General features: G+C 41.4%; 1 protein-coding gene across 1 annotated transcript in view; it reads left to right on the forward strand.

Annotated features, from left to right (window-relative positions):
- Positions 1–837: 837 nt before the first annotated feature.
- The window catches only part of LOC148041184 (plant/protein), a 53,295-nt gene continuing 35,818 nt past the window's right edge, over positions 838–18,314 (forward strand). The window contains exon 1 of the mRNA XM_087677479.1: positions 838–1,137. Coding sequence (XP_087533605.1) covers positions 931–1,137 — 207 coding nt within the window. The 5' untranslated portion in view covers positions 838–930. The remainder of the gene's footprint in view (positions 1,138–18,314) is intronic.

Genomic DNA, 18,314 nt, shown 5'->3' on the forward strand with positions numbered 1-18,314 from the left:
GTGTTTGCTTTCAACATGCTACATAATCCACTGATCTAGAAGTACATGGCTATATCAATAGCACATCCACATCTAAGGACAAGGCTTTGCATCCGAAAGGATTATAGAGATCCATTGTGAAAGCTCTCCATTCAAGCCAATGCTTCAAGCAGATCATGAGAATGAAATATGTTATAGTTTGCTCGAAAATGTAGTCGAGCCAAGCCGACGACAGGCATTCCAAAGAGTTGATTAGCATGAGTTCGGATGCATCATATTATGGGATAATATCCATCTCGTTGAAAGAACATTGACATTCAGGACAGATGGCTTGCTTGCAAGAACCTCACCCTGCCTAAATATCACCTTGGAAAATGCAGTGTTTCTGTTCTTATTTCCACTTGGCCATGGCGTCTACGACCAAAAGAAATGTAAACGTTCAAAATCACGATCAATGACTTGAGCTACATATGCATACATATTCTCCTTTCGACATCCTCTATGTATTTAAACAATGCAAAAACTTATCTATGAACATGCTTCTGTTCGAAATACGATGCATGTCTAAACACCATCAATAAAACTGCTATATAGCAAACATGCAAGAACTACATATAAAACTTCATACTCCTTTACTGAACTGCACTTGTCAACCTAGTTTCAAAAAACTTGGGCATGAAAAGACATTACGAAAAATAGTAAATATTTACATCATCCCATAGGGTAAGCAAATTAAAAGATAAGATTGGCTAAAAGACATGCTGTGCACTATCTCATGTTGTTTGGGTATATAATACGATTTTTAAGACTCTTTCAATCCCGAGAGGAGAATCCTATAATTCACCTACTGGGGAACCCATGAATGTCACTCGATAGGCCCCATTTCCAAATTCAGGAGAGCATAGAAAGCGCGATAGAAGGCTCCAACGAGAGAGAGAGAGAGAGAGAGAGATGAGCCTAGCTCTAGTCCAAGACTACTCGTCGTCGGAGGAAGAGCCCCGGAGATTTGTCGACAGTGACTCTGCTTCTGAGATTTCAGGGGATGCAGAGCCTCCCGTGGTCGTTAACCGCGCCATTCAGGAGCCGCGTCATGATGATGGCCCGTTCCCTGACGCCACCGTATCAGCCTTACCTTCGGCCTCATCGATCTTCTCTGAGGTTTCTCCCTTCGTCACATTTTTCATAATTTCTTTTTGAAAGAATAGTAAATTAACGCGCGCGCGCGTGTGTGCGTGTCATAATTGCATTTCTCATGACGATACTATGCAAAATGGCAGTGAGAGAGAGAGAGGGTGTGTGTGTGTGCGAGCACCAAACGGGTGTAGCTCAGTTGGTCGAGTCGAACGAGTGGTGACGAAAAGGGGTCTTGAGTCTAACTCCCGTATTCTGGGTTCATCTCACAAGAGAGATTTGAACCATGTCTGACCTGGGTTAATAAAAGAAGTGACTCACCACTGGGTTCATCCCCTCGGTCATTCAGTACAGGCAAAAAAAAAAGAGAGATTTGAACCCAGGTCTGACTAGAGTTAATAAAATAAGTGACTTACCACTAGGGTTGGAGAGAGAGAGAGAGAGAGAGAGAGAGAGAGAGAGAGAGAGAGAGAGAGAGCTAGCTAGCTTACTACTATTATAGCGAGTTGATTGATAAAGAAAAGGAATGAGATGAGATGATTGCAAAAGGCCATAATGATCTATGAGACCATGAGCTGTAAATCCTTTGGAAAGTGATACACTCTTTGGAAAATAAATGGTTCATAAAAGCCAAATTGCTAAAAGCTAAAAGAAAATTTTTGGTTGAGATCTAAGATGGGGTGGGGGGTTGAGAGAGAGAGAGAGAGAGAGAGAGAGAGAGATTACTACTATAGCTAGTTCATTAGATAAAAAGAGACGAGATGAGATGATTGCAAAAGGCCAAAATGGTCTATGAGACCATGAGTTGTAATCCTTTGGAAAATGATACACTCTTTGGAAAATAAATAGTTGATAAAAGCCAAATTGCTAAAAGCTAAAAACTAAAAGAAAATTTTAGGTGCATGGGTTGACATTTATTTAGCCTTATCTTTTTGTGCAGGTTTTTCACTTTATTGTGCAAATTTCAGCCATCAGCCATCTACCATCTGTTGTCTAGCCATTACCAATTGTAGCCCATCATTATGCAGCCCTAGGCGGCATGTTTTTAGCTGTCGCCCTGCTATTTGGAGGTCTCTATGTGCTGCATCATCATAACACCTGATCAGCTTGCGTTTTCAGCATCTGGTACTAGGCGACAGGCTATTGTCATCTCTCCCACTGGGTGATTGTTGTAGTTCTTGCGTTTTTGTTGTTGAGTGAGCTATCTACATCAGCAAACACCTCTCTTGTTGTTGCTTGACAGTTCTCTGGCTCGGCACTCTCTCATCTACAACTAGTCGCTATTGCACTTGTTATCCATCTCCGGTGGACATCACTCTCCGACACTCCATTGCTCTGCCCTTGGGCGTTCTGTACACTCTTACATTCATTTATAACATCCATTCACTTTAGAGTTTTTTCTCTCTATATTTGTCTATGTTTGAGTTTTGAGTTTTTGTGTTTTGCATTTTGCATGTAGGGTTTGAGTTTTGCGTGTCTTTGTCTAAGTCATTGTGTTTCAGTCTCTTGGTCATACATGCTGTGTTTCCTTAGGTCAAACCCTACTATATCTTCACAGGGTGGGTAGACTTGGGCGGTGTTCTTATGATCAGGTGGCAATTTTAGATTGGTTTGACTTGCATGAAGTGGAGATCGGGTAGCATTAGGTTGGCCATCTTTTTAGCTCTCGGCTATTAATTCAGCCTTCACTCCATTGTAATTTGTCTTTAGTCAGGTCATTATTGCTAGCCCTCCTCATCTTTTTTGTTGACATTCCTTGCCTTTATTTGTCCGTGTCATTGATGCTCCATGCTACATGTAGGGGCTGATAGAGTCCAGCCTTGCACCTTTGGTTTTTGTTAGTATTAATCCTTTGATTCCACTATGTTTTTCTTGTCTCATCTCCTATTCTCACTTCATGTTCTTATTGTTTTATGCCATGCATTCTCACATGATATCATTCACCAAGGTGGGAGTTGAAAGTGATCGAAGTGGAGCATTTTGTTTGTTGCTCTCTAGTGTTGGGCGATATCCTCTCAATGGTGCGATGTTGCTTTTGTAGTCTGAAGGGTCTTCTTTTGTTGTGTTTTGATTAAGCCTAGCCTTGATAGGTTATGTTGTCTGTCCCATTATGCTTCTCTTTTTGTAGATTGTAGCTAGCACTCATCCAAATGTTGCATTGATTAGTTTGCCCATTCCTAGTTTGTGTTTCATATGTTAAAGTCATAATTGAAAGTCGTATAGAAGCCAAATGGACCTTCATACTCGGTTAGCATCATTCCTAGCAAGTTATCCACATTAATAGTTTATTTTTAATATGCTTTTGTAGATATATTTGAAGGGCATTGATGGCGGACCAATATGATTGGCAGGTGTGAATCGAGAGTGCAAGAACCATTGTAGTGATAATTGAGACCGAGAAGACCGATGTATTGATGTTGGTGACCATGGCAATTGTTGCGACTGTCGAGATTGTATTAGAGATTGTATCGCAGATCGACAGGTAGGCCAACTTTTGAGCACCTTTATATCATTCTATCCATTATTTCCTCTTTCATGGTTACAAGTCCATGATTGGCTTCATGGGACCACTTTCTTAGGTGTTGTCCTCCCCTCTCTCATAGTTTTGTTAGTCATGTGTATCTTATGCAGTCATCTTCTACGTGTGAGCCTCAATATGAGTTAGATGAGAACATTAGGATCTCTAACATTGTATTTGTTTGCCATTTTATGCGTTTTAGACACTTTAGATGGAGGGCACATTAGTGTATTTCTTTTTGGGCACTTTTAGCCATTTTTAGGGTTTTGACCTTATTTAGGGGCGCTCCTCAGCTTCTCATCCCCTTGCTACCGTATGGAGCCCACACTGACGTGTAGAGTTGCATATTGGGGCTGATTGTTGCAGCCTTGTATCTCCGGCCATTACAATCGCATTGTTCCTTTTCTCTCTTGTGTTCTCTCTTTGTCACCTTTTCTCTCCGTGTTCACTTTCTTCTTTTTGCTGCATACTCTTACATGGTATTAGAGCCAGGCGTGGGAATTGAAGATTTCGAAGAGGAGCATACTGTCGACGACAAAAACTTGCCAAGCGTCATATCCACACGCTATTGACCTTGCATTTGAAGTCAAATAGGGCAGGGCAGCCTATTTGCAGTCCTTTTAGGATGTGTTTTCTTGGGCAAATTTGCGTTTTGCTCTTTGGCAGCTTCTACTAGGTTGGGCGACACCATTATTGCACCCAAGCAGCATCAAACAAGTTGGGTGGCCACTCTATTGGTTGGGTGGTATCAAAGAGACCTGAGTTTTTTGTAGGCAGCCCTTGATACACTTGTTGCAGCTTGTGTTTTTATAGCAGGTCACCCTCCTTCAACTGGGTGGTTGTAACTAGCCTTTCTCCTTGGATAGGGTGGTAAATAACTTGATTAAGCACTATTTACAACAATTAACAAATTCACCAAAGTGAGATGTACACTTTACCATATAATCTTGGATATTGAACACCTTGTTGGCCTCAAATCTGGTGTCCTTTTCGGTATTTATTTAATTTAATTGCAGAAGAAGTTGATTTGCAATGGGATTCTCCCAATCCCTTTCGGTATTCCAACTTCCCTTATTGTCTAAAATGACCAGCAAGTCTTCAATTTGATTTGCCCCTTGATTCGGGTACCAGTTGGCCTTCACCCGCTTTGATGGAGATGGAAAATGCCCCAAATTCAATGATTTGCTGGTCCTTCCACTTAAATAGGCTAAAAACAACTTCAGCCCTGTTGAATCCAAGTCTTGGAGCTTCTAATTTTTGGCACGCTTCTCGAGGTTGCTGTTAAACCCTAATTTCTTTTTGTAGATTAGGGTTTATAGTTGTGGTCTGAAACATAGCACCTCAAAAGATCTAATATTGTGGAATTTGCTTCCTCAAACTGACCATTTGTCTGCGGATGGAAGGATGGTGAAAATTTCAACGTGTTACCTATATTTCCAAACAACCCCTTTCAAAATAAATTCGCCATCCGGGAGTCTCGATCACTAATGATCGACTTTGGCATACCATGATACTTAAAGATGTGCGGCAAAAATAATCGTGCTATATGATCAACCTTTATTTTCTTTCTCATTGAAATGAAATGGGCTTGTTTACTTAACTTGCAAATGATAGTCTATATCCTATCATTCCTTATAGGTATCTTAAGAAGCTAAAAAATAAAGTCAATTTTAATGCTCTGCGAAGGCCTATTTGGAATAGGGAAGGGCTGCAACAAACTTGACATCTTTTGCCTATCATGCTTTACCTTTTGCCATACAACGCATGTCTTAATAAACTGTTTTACATCATGCCTCAAAGTTGGCAAATAAAAGAAATGCTTCACTGCCTTGATCGTGGCATCAATATCTCTGTGTCCTGCATATGGAGGAGCACGACTTTCAGTGATAATTCTAGGCCTTAACTGCTTTGTGACTCAATTGTCTATGCATCATTAAAAATCCATCTCTTAGCACAAAGTGTTCATGCCATTGGCCATTGCAAAGTTGATCATAAACATTAGCAAAGTCCAAATCAGCAACACATTGCTCTTTCATGGCATCCAACTTAGTGTGATAAACCATGCTGACGGCTGAAATTTGTGGCTTATGTGATAGTGCATTAGCCACAAGATTCTTTTTACTATCATCGATATGTACAATTTGAAAATGAAACATATTGAGAAAAATTGACCATCTCATATGCTTCTTTGACAACTTTGTCTGCGTCAAAAAGTACCTCAAAGTTTGATGGTCTATCTATATTGTAAAATCAGCCCCCAACAAATAACATTTCCATATAGACAGTGCATGAATTACAGGCAAGAGCTCTTTCTCATAGACCTGCAAATTCTTTTTTACACCATGGCGAATTTGGCTCTCATAAGCCACAACTCGGCCGTCCTGCATAAGAATAGCCCCAATGTTGTTACCACATGCATCACATTGAACTATAAATGACTTCCTTAGATCGGGCAATACAAGCACAGGATTTGAAGTCATCTTTTTCTTCAAATTTTCAAATGCTGAAATTTCCACTGCTGTCCATCTAAATGGCACATCCTTCTTCTGCAAGGCATGCATGGAGATGCAATTTCAGCAAACCCGCATACATGCCTCTTGTAGTAAGAACATAAACCTGCATATTCCTTTATCTCCCCGTTTTTTTGATTTTTCAACTTGCTGTCTATTGGGACAGTCCCTTGCAATGTGACCCTCATGTTCACAAATAAAACATTTATTTGCAATGATCAATTCCCTACATTGTGCCAATGTTTTCGAGCCCTTTTGAATCTTCGAGGATTCCGTGAAGTTCCCCCTTGAATAGGCTGCATAAAATTGCTAAATGAAAGTCAAAGCTTTCGGCCTATCTTGTACACCATTGAAGGACTTAAACTTCATTGCTTTTTTCATCCTCATCAAAGTCTTTTGTTGCCCCTTTGGGTGTCATCTCATAAAATCAACCATTCAGCTCTCAAAAACAACAAAAATCAGCCAAAAAACAAGTCATTTCAACACTCAATATATCCCCACACTTAATAAGGAAGCGTCCTCGCGACCCAGGAAAAAGGGAATACAAGTTCATTTAAAAGCTCAACTTTGATCTTCAATATGTCTTCAAAAACAATCCATCCAACCACGACCCCAACTTATAACCTATGTCTGAGATAAAAATACAACGAAAGGAAAACCCTTTATACATTAACACTGCTTATCAAACTAGAAAATCACAACAAACTTGTAAAGGATATAAGAGTTTTCTGCTTCTTCTTCTGCATCTTGGTGGCAAACTGTTTGGGAACAAACTGAAGAGCATACACCGACTGTTGCAAAAAGGGCGCATTTGCTGAATTTACATCAAAACCAATGTCAAACGGAGCATTTTTATGACCAACATTCATTCGTTGAGCTCCATAAGCATTGGAAGGTGCAGATGTAGTATCAAACATGCTACTTTGTGCCCTAGGCATCAAGCCAATGCTACCATACATAGGGTTTTGCATATTTCCAGCCATACCTGAATGCATTGGGCCTTGCACACTATGCATTGGTTGCTGCATACCATAGGGATTTGTGCCATACATTCATATATGTGGTCCTTGTCTAACCATAGCATGAAAAATCTTGCTTCCACTAAAATATCTGGTTGCTCCATCATAGCATGCATGCCCGACTGTCCAAAATCCATTGGATTGGCACTTCCGTGATGGCCTTGCATTTGCATTTCTTGCCCCGTAGGTACCAAATGAAGGGTTTGGCATTATCTTTGGTGCTTTCATTCTTTGGGAGCTTCAAATGAAGGGTTTGGTATTATCTTCAGTGCATCTTGCTGTCCTGAAGGTGTAGAAGATGTCTTCTTCTTCTTGCCTTTGCTGTCATTCTTTGGAGCATTCAAAAATTGGGTAAATTGAGGATCCTTTGGCAATTCGGTAAAGAGATTGGCTACTGCTCTCATTCAATTCTTGAACTGGTCATAAAATTTCTCTTCACTTGCTAGTGATTAGCCTCCTTATGCCCTAAAGATTGTGTATCTTGCCCAACAACAACATTTTCAGCTTGTTGTCCATGGATTGAGTGAGCCTTGTCCGAGGTTAGGCATTGCATTTTTTTCATTCCCATGTGAATGTTCATACTGAGAGGCATCATCACTACTTGAGTCCATCTCACTAAATGAAGACATATTGCTGTAATTTCTGAGCTGAGAGTAAAAATCAACACTAGCACAAAGCTTTGGCTTGCAATCAGGTGCCTTGGGCCCACCAAATCAAGGGATTGAGTGTTAATGCCGGGGATGGAACCATGTAACTAGTCTTTCTCCTCGGATAGGGTGGTAAATAACTTGATTAAGCACTATTTATAGCAATTAACAAATTCATAAAGGTGAGATGTACACTTTACCATATAATCTTGGACATTGGACACCTTGTTGGCCTCAAAACTGGTGCCCTTTTGGGTATTTATTTAACTTAATTGCAGAAGAAGTTGATTTACAATGGGATTCTCCCAATCCCTTTCAGTATTCCAACTCCCCTTACTGTCCAAAATGACCAACAAGTCTTCAGTTTGATTTGCCCCTTGATTCGGGCAACCAATTGGTCTTCATCCGCTTTGATGGAGATGGAAAATGCCCCAAATTCAATGATTTGCTGGTCCCTCCACTTGAATAGGCTAAAAACAACTTTAGCCCTGTTGAATGCAAGTCTTGGAGCTTCCAATTTTTGGCACGCTTCTCGAGGTTGCTGCTAAATCCTAATTTCTTTATGTACATTAGGGTTTATAGTAGAGGAATCTGAAATTTCTTAGCCTTTGGCGATCTCAATGTTGTGATCTTCAAAGCAAGGTTGTAGAAAGGCTGGGATATGAGAGAGAATGCGAGAAGAGAGAAAATTTAGACTTTCTTCGCGAAGAATTGAAGAAAATTTGTCATTTACTGTTATTGCCCTGTCTCAACAGCTTGTAGATGCAAAGAACTGAAGAAAATCAGCCATTTACTGCTACTGCCTTGTCTCAACAGCCTGTAGATGCTGTCACTTGCTGTTGATTGGTCTTCTCTTGCCCTTGGCTGTCTTAGAAGGTCCTCCAATGGTTGCAAATCAGACTAGTAGCATCTTCTCTCTCTCTTTTGTAGGCCGAGTACACAAAAAATGCCTCTCCAATCTCTAAAAGACGTTTTTCAATCTTGCGTGAGCATTTTTGACAAGTGACAGCCTTTTCAAATGGTTTTTTCAGCATTATCCATAATTAAATATTAAATTTCAGTCTTTAAATATTAAAAATTAATCTAATAATTATTTCGAGGCCCTAAAAAATAATGACTGGTCAATAATCAAATTGATTAGGCAACTTCCATTCCCGAGTGTTTGTGTGTTATCTTTGACTATTAGACTGGCGTTAGGGATCATTAAATAACATTTCCTTAGTATCACCGACTAACACTTATGGCTAAATGAATGACCTATGCCAACAATTGGCACTAGATATCGTGAAGTACATGTGTGGCATAACTTGTAGCAACTTTTGCCTTTGATATCCCGTGATTTCCTCGAGTCTTGGGCTCGTAAATTTACTCCAATTCTAGTTATACCTCACATGTGCAACATTTACTTAACCATGTGATTAAATATTAATCCACATATTAAGTGAGGTTTCAAAAATACATGTGCTCGTGACAATGGCACATTTGGAAGCTGGGCGGTACCCATGCTTTGTTGAGCGGCCTGTTCATAGGTAGAGAGAATTGTTACTCTGTTGTGTTACATAGTGGTTGGCCTTTTTTTGACTAGGGTATGTTGGAGCTTAGCTGTAGGAGTGAGCAGTAACTTCATGAGTGAGCAGACAAGTAAGAGTGACAGAGAGAGAGAGAGTGAAAGTATGATTTGATTTTGGGTGTACCAACAATGTGTTGGTACACAAAGAATAAAATGTATTTATACTTAGAGCACGTAAGGGTGCATTCACATGTACAACTAAATAATACATGTGTACTATACAAGGAGGTGAATAAAGGGCCTTTATCCTGACAACCTCCCACCTAAAGGTCCAAAGTGAATCTCTAACCAACTCCCACTAGTCGTATGCAATGCTTATGTTGAGCTTTGCTTAGACTTTTAGTGAGAACATTTGCAGGGTTGTCTTGTGTTTTGATCTTGGTCAATGTGATTAGACCATCTTCCGGAACTTGTCTGATAAAGTGATATCGCACATCTATATGCTTTGTGCGTGAATGATACATGGCATTCTTAGCTAGATACACAACACTCTGGCGATCACATCCCAACATTGCAGTAGCCATAGACATGCCGAGATCCTCTGCAAGTCTGCTCAGCCATATAACTTCCTTAGAAGCTTCAGTAGCTGATATGTATTGAGCTTCAGTAGTACTCAGTGCTACGATGATCTGCAACCTGGAACACCAAGAAACGGCCCCACCAGCAACTGTAAAGACATACCCGCTAGTGGATCTATAAGTGTCTAAGTCACCTGCCATGTCTGCATCACAATAACCCTGTAGACTAAGTGCACCCTGCCCATAGCAAATACACTTTCTTTGTGTATCCTTTAGGTATTGAAGAAAACACTTGACAGCCTCCCAATGTGTTTTGCCAAGATTTGACACAAACCTACTAACAACTCCCATTGCATGAGCAATGTTTGGACGAGTATAGCATACATAAGAGAGTCGCAAGGTGATGCATAAGGGTCTCCCTTCATAGCATTGGCTTCCACGTCATCTTTTGGGCTATTGGCTTTACTAAGTCTAAGATATGGAGGTAAGGGTAGCCCAAAGCCCCTCTTTTCTAGAGCTTTCTTGATAAGTTTCTTCAAGCTCCTTAAGGCTTTCTTATTGAGTCTGATGGCTAACATAGAGAGGCTTGCATAACTCTATGGTATTTTTTACGAAAAGATTTATGAAGAACTCCATAGTCATGTTAGATATGGTCCTCAAGGCTTTAATGCTTTGTAAAGCTCCTTTTTGGAGATGTTTTCTGAAGCCTAATACCTCCTTCTGTTGCTTGTGAAGAGCTTTTGAAGTTGTTGACCAAAAGCTCTTTTTATTGGTTTGGGGAAGGGATCTATGGTTGTTACCATGTTTTAAACCTATTGTAGATTCAAATGCTTTGCAATTTGTATAAGAGTCTTGAAATCACTATAGAATGCCCAAATTCTCATAGCTTATAGACTAAGTGCTTAGCTTCAGCCGTGTTAAATCTGTTCAGTACCTTTTTAATGTACTTTTCTTGAGATACTATCCTTGCAAATCCTCATGCCCAATATATGCTCTACATTCCCCAAATCTTTCATGGAGAAAGTTGATTTCAGCTGATCTTTGAGAGCATCCTAGCTAGTCTTTCTTTTCCTAGCTAGCAACATATCATCCACGTTCAAAACAAGTATGATGGGGCTGCCATCTGTATCATTTTTCATGTACAAACAATGATTTGCATGGCTGCGTGTAAACCCATGAGAGAGCATAAAAGTGCCAAACTTTTTGTACCACTGCAGTGGTGCTTGCTTCAGCCCGTACAAGCTGTTTTTAGTTTACACACCATCTGCTCTTTTCCAGGAACTACAAAGCCCTTGGGTTGTTTCATGTAGATTTCCTCATCAATGTCACCATGCAAGAAAGTTGTTTTATATCCATTTGGTACAACTCTAAGTCCAATACAGTAGTGAGAGCAAAAAGCACACGTAGAGTGGTCATCTTCACAACAGGTGAGAAGACCTCTTGAAAATCAATCCCTTCCTTCTGTGCATACCCTTTGGCAACAGTGTCTGCATCTTTGCTTTGTTGTTTGTCATCCAAGAGGATATCAACCCTCCTGTATTTCATCTCTTGAGTTACCTCAATGGCTGTCATAGTCTCACTAAATTTTGCTTCTCTTAGCAAATTGTTCAGAAGAATAACTTTCTTGTTGTCGTCATCAAAATGGCTAGTTAGTGCAATTAATTGTTGAAAAAGGAGACCTAGATGATTCAGATGTTGTTAGGATACCCCTCTCTGAAGCTACATAAGCCTCGCCTCCATAATGTGCCGGAAGCCGCCCCTGTAATCTCAAGGATCTCTCATGCTCAAGAAGCATCGAGGTCATATGTGTAAAACTGACAGGAGTCGATGATGTCTGCGCCCGCAAAGCATTGGCCACTCCATCAAACTCCGGGGGGAGCTTGTAGAGGACCGTCCCATCGAGATGCACCTCGGGAAGAGCAGATTGCATGTGCCGAAGCTGGTCCTGTACTTGCGTAACACGAAGAAGAAAAGACTGAATAGTATCTTTCGGCTCAAACTTCATTTGCTGGAGCTGGCCATAAAGTGTGACTGCCCGCATAATGGAAGGTGCCTCGTACATCTGTTGTAACTTCTGCCATACTTCAGGAGATGTCCTACAGGAGGTAACCGCCGGTAAGACCGCTTTAGAAATACCTTGAAGCAACGCCGAGTAAGCACGGGCATCGTTCGAGTCCCATGTGAGCACTGCTTCCTCATGGTTGTCCTCATCAAAGTCTTCAGGAAGAGGAAAAGGACGAAGAGGGCGAGGAAGAGCTCCACAGACGATGTACCATAACTGCTTCTGCACAAACCAAGCTTTCATGACAGCACTCCATGTGAGATAATCAGGTCCATGTAACTTATCATCAGTGGAAGTGCACGAAGGAGCCATATGGAGAGGAGAATAAGAGAAGTAGAGAAGAGATGGAATTTAGAGAGGAAACACAGCCAAAACACAAGCACAGACGGCAGAAAATGAGAGTTCACATGCAATATAACCCAAAATCTGATCAATAGAAGACAAAATCTGCTGCAGAAAGTCAAAAAGCCAGTCAAAAATTGCCAAAAACAGCAAAAACGGCCTGAAGTAACAGTCACCCAGCCATGAGAGACGCTGAATCAGCAAAACGCAGACTGTAAACTGGAGAAAAACAGGTAGAAAACTGTCGCCAGCAACTGCAGATGAAAAACGCAGGCAGTAGAGGGTGCGTAGATAGCAGGCGATGGCAAAACTGCAAAAAACGCAGGCTGAAAACAGCCCCAAAACAGGTCGCCTGGCTGCTACAGCAATCGCCTGATCAGCAGGGGTACAAAACAGTCCTGAAATCAGCAAGAAAACACAGCAAAAACACACATCCTGAAAACTGATACCATGTCAGAAGTGGAGCAGCGGTGGAAGCATAAACATGTACTGAAATAAACTGCTGAAATACAAGACAAAAAGAGAAAAGAAAAGAACACGATACAAATGAGAACTCAGATGTATGCACGGGAAATGGAATCCATATATCTGAACACGAGATAGTCGCATACAACAGTGAGTCACTGGCTGCGTGGACACTGGCACTGGCTTTGGCTCCTCTCTCCACAGAGTCTGCAGATGGTGAAGATGATGATGATGACTGAGGAGGAGCACTGAGTATAAATAGGCTGAAAAAGTGGGGAGTAATAATGCTGGTCGGACAGCATTAATGCTGGTCGACTGGTGCATAAAAATGCTCCACTGGCATAAAATGCCACACCAGAAAATACCTAAAGTACCTAATAAAAATGCCCAGCCCAGATCACGCTCAGACTCACACATGAGCTGATAAATACTCTGCTAACAGATGCTTGGGGCGTGCGCAAAGTAACATGTTTGGTAATGCATTTGCACCCCTGAATGCTTATGGGGCTTAGGGAATGAGCGTTGGTCATGCAAATGCTCCATTTGGTGTCAGTCTTCATGTAAATTTAGCAAATGCACCCTTTTTGCAGCAGACTGAAGTGAGAAGCCCAAGTGGAAGCACGAGCAAGCGGAAGTAAGAGAGGTGTGAGCTATGGCGGATGGAGCAAGAGAGAGACTTAAGATGTGGGAACTCCAACAGTCACAATGTGTTACTGGCCTTCTCTTTATTCGAATATCACTGAAAGAAAAAGAATGAAGTGATAGTGATGGGTGCTCGCCGCCTGCAGTGTGCAAGTGTAGGTATTGTCAATGTAGTAATACACGGGTGGCAATGTATAGGTGCCTTTATCCCAACAACCTCCCACTTAAAGGCGAATGTGTCTCAAGCGAAGAGGGAACAAGAAAAATGTGACAAAGTACAATGTGTACATAGAGTACAATAGGATGAGGAATAGAGGTCATCTCATCCAAGGCCCATGAACTTCCTAAGGAAGGCAAAACGGTTTGCTGAGATACTTTTCGTGAGTAGATCTGCAAGATTTTGGTCAGTTGAGATCTTGATAAGGTCAACAAGCTTGTCTTTAACAACCTCTTTGATAAAGTGGTACCGCACCTCAATGTGCTTCGTTTTTGCATGGAAGATTGGATTCTTGGCTAACTAGATAGCATAGAATCTAAATGCAGTGTAGGGAGCACGCTAGTCATACCACGGTCTGCCATCAAACCGCCTAACCAAAGAGCCTCCTTGTAAGCCTTAGTGGCTACAACATACTCGGACTCTGTAGTAGAGAGGGATGTGCATTTCTGTACCCTGGACATCCAAGAAACAACATCCCAAGCAAAGGTAAACACATAGCTAGAGGTGGATTTTCTATTGTTTACATGTCTTGCATTATTAGAGTCAGTGTATCCTACGACTCCTGTATCCTGACTACCATAACGTATGCACATATCTGCTGTACCCTTCAGGTATCTCATGATACCCTTGACTGTACGCCAATGCCACTTATTAGGTGTAGCCATATAGCGTGCCACAACTTCCACTACAAAAGCTATGTCAAGATGAGTGGCTACCATGGCATACATCTAATTACCCATTGCGGATGCATGGGGGATTTTGGCCATCTTGGCCTTTTACTCATCAAACTACAGACAATCGGCTTGGCTCACCTTCACAGAGAAGGATAGCCAATATGCTTAACATCTTATATATGAAACCGCTCAAGGACCTTTTGGATATACTCCTTTTGTGACATGTAAAGGAGCCCTTGAGAGCGGTTACGTGTAATGCGCATCCTAAGAATATGTGAGGCTTGTTCCATGTCTTTCATTTCAAAGCTCTTCTTGAGCTAACTTTTTAGAGCATCCAGCTCATCAAGAGCTCTCCCAGCAATCAACATGTCATCCACATAGAGTGCCAAAATCAAAAGGTCGCCATTACGAGCCTTCTTTGTATATAAACATGGATCCATATCATTGCATATATAGCCTTGTGAATGTCTTCTTTGTGTATAAACACAGATCCATATCATTGCGTATATAGCCTTGTGAATGCATAAAAGCATCAAACTTGTGGTATCATTCCCTAGGTGCTTGCTTAAGGCCATGAAGGCTCTTTCTCAATTTGCACACTAGGTGTTCCCTGCCTTTTTTCTCAAAGCCCTTAGGCTATTGCATATAAATCTTCTCATGTAAGTCCCCATGTAAGAAAGCCGTCTTAACATTCATCTGATTAAGGTCCAGATCTAATTGAGCAACCAATGCTAGTATTGGGTATAGAGTAGTCATCTTTATTACATGAGAAAAGACTTCTTCGAAGTTAACACCATGCTCCTGTTTAAAACCTTTAGCAATCAATTTGGCCTTATAGGCAGGCTTGGGGTGTCCAGGGGTGCTCTTCAACTTGTACATCCACTTGCATGGCAATGTATGCTTTCCACCAAGCAAAGGAACCAACTCACACGTATGATTTTTTTGTAAGGAGTCAAACTCTGATTGCATGGCCCTCTCCCAAGAGTGACTATCACCACGGTGCATGGCCTCATCATAAGTGAGAGACTCACTTGCATCTGTCACCATCACATAATCGACGTAGGGCTCAAGTTGCTCAGCTGGCTTTAGCAGAGCGTCTCAAAGGTGGCTGAGGAGCCTGCGCATTCTGTCTTACATCATGGTCATGGGCCATTGGAGCATCAGCTGTTGTTGCAGGCTGTACAGGAGCAAGAGGCTTCTCCTGAAATATAACCTTATGTATCTTGACTATCCGTTGAGGTTGCTTATGCATCTTTTTCTCATGGAAAACTATATCATGGTTGCAGATGACTTGCCGAGCATGTGGATCCCATAGGCGATAGCCCATCTCACTTCCATCCCCATAATCAAGAAAGATGCACTTTTCAGGCTTAGGATCCAACTTTGTGCGCTTGTCCTTGGTTACATGGCAGAAAGCCTCACAACCAAAGACATACAAATGAGCATACGAGGAAGGCTTTCGAGAGGACACCTCCTTTGCAACTTGAAAGTTAATAGTATTGCAAGGAGATCGATTGATCAAGTGTACGGCAGTAGTCACTGCTCAACCTAAAACTGCTATGGTAAGCTTGCTTGGCTAAGTATACTACAGACCCTTTCCTGTATTGTCGTGTTCATACACTCAGCCATACCATTTTGGGGTGGGTTATAGGGGGCGGTCAATTGACACCTAATACCCCTCTCGTCCCAAGAATGCTCAAAGGCTTTCAAGATATACTCACCCCTTATTATTTGACTGTAGGCATTTCAGCCTATACGCAAATTGGTTCTTAACCAATGCAAACCAATGCTGAAAGGTAGCCAAAACATTAAATTTCAGCTTAATGGGATATGCCCAGACCTTATGTGAGTAACCATCAATGAATGTGGTAAAGTACTTCGTGCCTCCTAACGACCGACAGGGCATAGGTCCACAAACATTAAAATGAACAAGAGTCAAAGGCTCACCCATGTAGAGAGTGCTAGACTTCTTATGCGTACTACGTGTCTGCTTGCTATATAAACAATGATCACATGACTCAAAACACTTATAGTCAAGGTGTGGAAGATACTGCAAACAAGTAAGCATTTTCATTCCCTTTATAAGGACATGTGCCCATGGTGATGATGCCAAAGAGATACATATGGAATTGCAGCCACAGATAAAACACGATCTACGGATCTAGAGACAACCTAGGGATGTAAAGTGTTAGACTTGGCACCACGTGCCAGAACAATGTTCTCACGGTGATCTTCCAAGAAGAATCCCCAAAGGAAACAAAGTAACCCTCATCATCCAGTGTGCCAATAGAGATAAGACTCTTCGTGAGAGCTAGTACATGTCGAACATACTGTTTGAACCAAGATGTTGCCGGATATCACCAATACCAACTATGTGCAATGCCAAGTCATTCCCTAAGCAGACAGATCTAGTCATACTGTGATAGGAGTGGAACCACTCTCTATGAGGGGTCACATGAAAGGAAGCCCCTGAATCCATTAACCAACTGTGAGTAAAACCAAGCAAGGCATCAATCAGCTATGACTCATCCAAAGAAGAAGTTGCAAGTATGTAATCATCATCAGAGTCTTGCTGTTGCACTACATTGATTTCTTCGATCTTAACACTGGACTTAGCAGGGATAATGTTGTGATCATTAGACTTGTGCGCTTTTCCTTTGTCCTTTTCCTTGTGCTTGTCAGTGCGCATTTTATGGCACTACGGCTTGACGTGTCTTGCTTTCTCACAATAATGGCATGTGAAATCGGACTTACGTCCACGAGACTTACCGCGAGATTGTCCATGGACTTGGAACGAGACTTGTGCGAGTCTCTCTACGGGAGCCATTCCCACTCTTGCCATCATGGCAACCTCGAACAGTCAAGGCATAAGAAGTACGAGAATCATCCACATTCTTCCTATTTATCTCCTTTGTTAGGAGTGCACCCTCTACATCACACAATTTCAGCCCATTCTCGGGTATATTTGCACACATAGTAGTAGAGAATGTGTCCCAAGACTCGGGCAATGTGACCAACAAGAACCAAGGTGGAAGATTGTCCTTAAAGTCAATATCGTGTGATGACAGCTAGCCAATGATAGCATGAAACTCGCTCAAATGTTGAGAAACATTGGTATCTTACCTCATGCAAAGGTCCATAAGCTGCTTTAGCCAATACATTTGAGAAGTAGGGCTCTGCTTATCATAGAGATTATCGATTTTCTCCCAAAGATCCTAGGCAGACTCCCATTTGTGACAACATTATAATAAACCTGCTTTGTTGAGGAACAAGGTAATCGTGGACTTGCAAAGCTCATCTAAGTCATCCCATACATCTTGATCTTGACCTTCAGGCTTAATGCTCTTGCATTTGATCGGTCTAATCTGAGATTTCTATACCAAAACCTGTCAAATTTGGGTCTTCCAATAGCCATAATTGCTGCCATCCAGCTTTTCAATGTTGAAGATGGCACTGTCATTTGAATGACCGGCCATACTATAGGAAAAAGAGGCATAATACAGACCAAACAGGCTGCTGTAATACCTGCAAACAGCCCCAAAACCACTGCCAAAACAAGTTGAAAACAAGAGGTATAGACCAAATAATGAGCTGTCCACAAACTATGACCAAAATAGCATCAATGGAGGGGACTGCTCTCATAAATAATACAAAAGTCTGCAATTATAGCTTGTTGAAAATGGGGTATAGCAGTAAGAAATCAATGCCAAACAAGGGCAACCACTGATACAAAACAACCTGTAGCAGGCTAGTAGAAGTTGAAGTAGCTCAAGCTCAATTGCAAATAAAACCCAAAGCTCAATGTAACATCCAAGTATCAAGTAAGCTGTTCCCATTGGAAAAAAAGTCAGATGCTAGATGAGCAAACAAAGCTCAAATCCTCATGTGAGTGGCATCCCAAGTATCCAAGATACATCAAGTATATAGCTGGGAGTATAAGATCCAATAAAAGCTTCAAGCTTGCAAGGTCATAGATCTCTGAAGCATCCAATGAAGTAACTGACAACCAATGTCAAATAT

The sequence above is a fragment of the Lygodium microphyllum genome, chromosome 1, assembly GCF_053477565.2.
Source record: "Lygodium microphyllum isolate KBCC chromosome 1, Lygodium_microphyllum_v1.1.10, whole genome shotgun sequence".
Taxonomy (NCBI): Eukaryota; Viridiplantae; Streptophyta; class Polypodiopsida; order Schizaeales; family Lygodiaceae; genus Lygodium; species Lygodium microphyllum.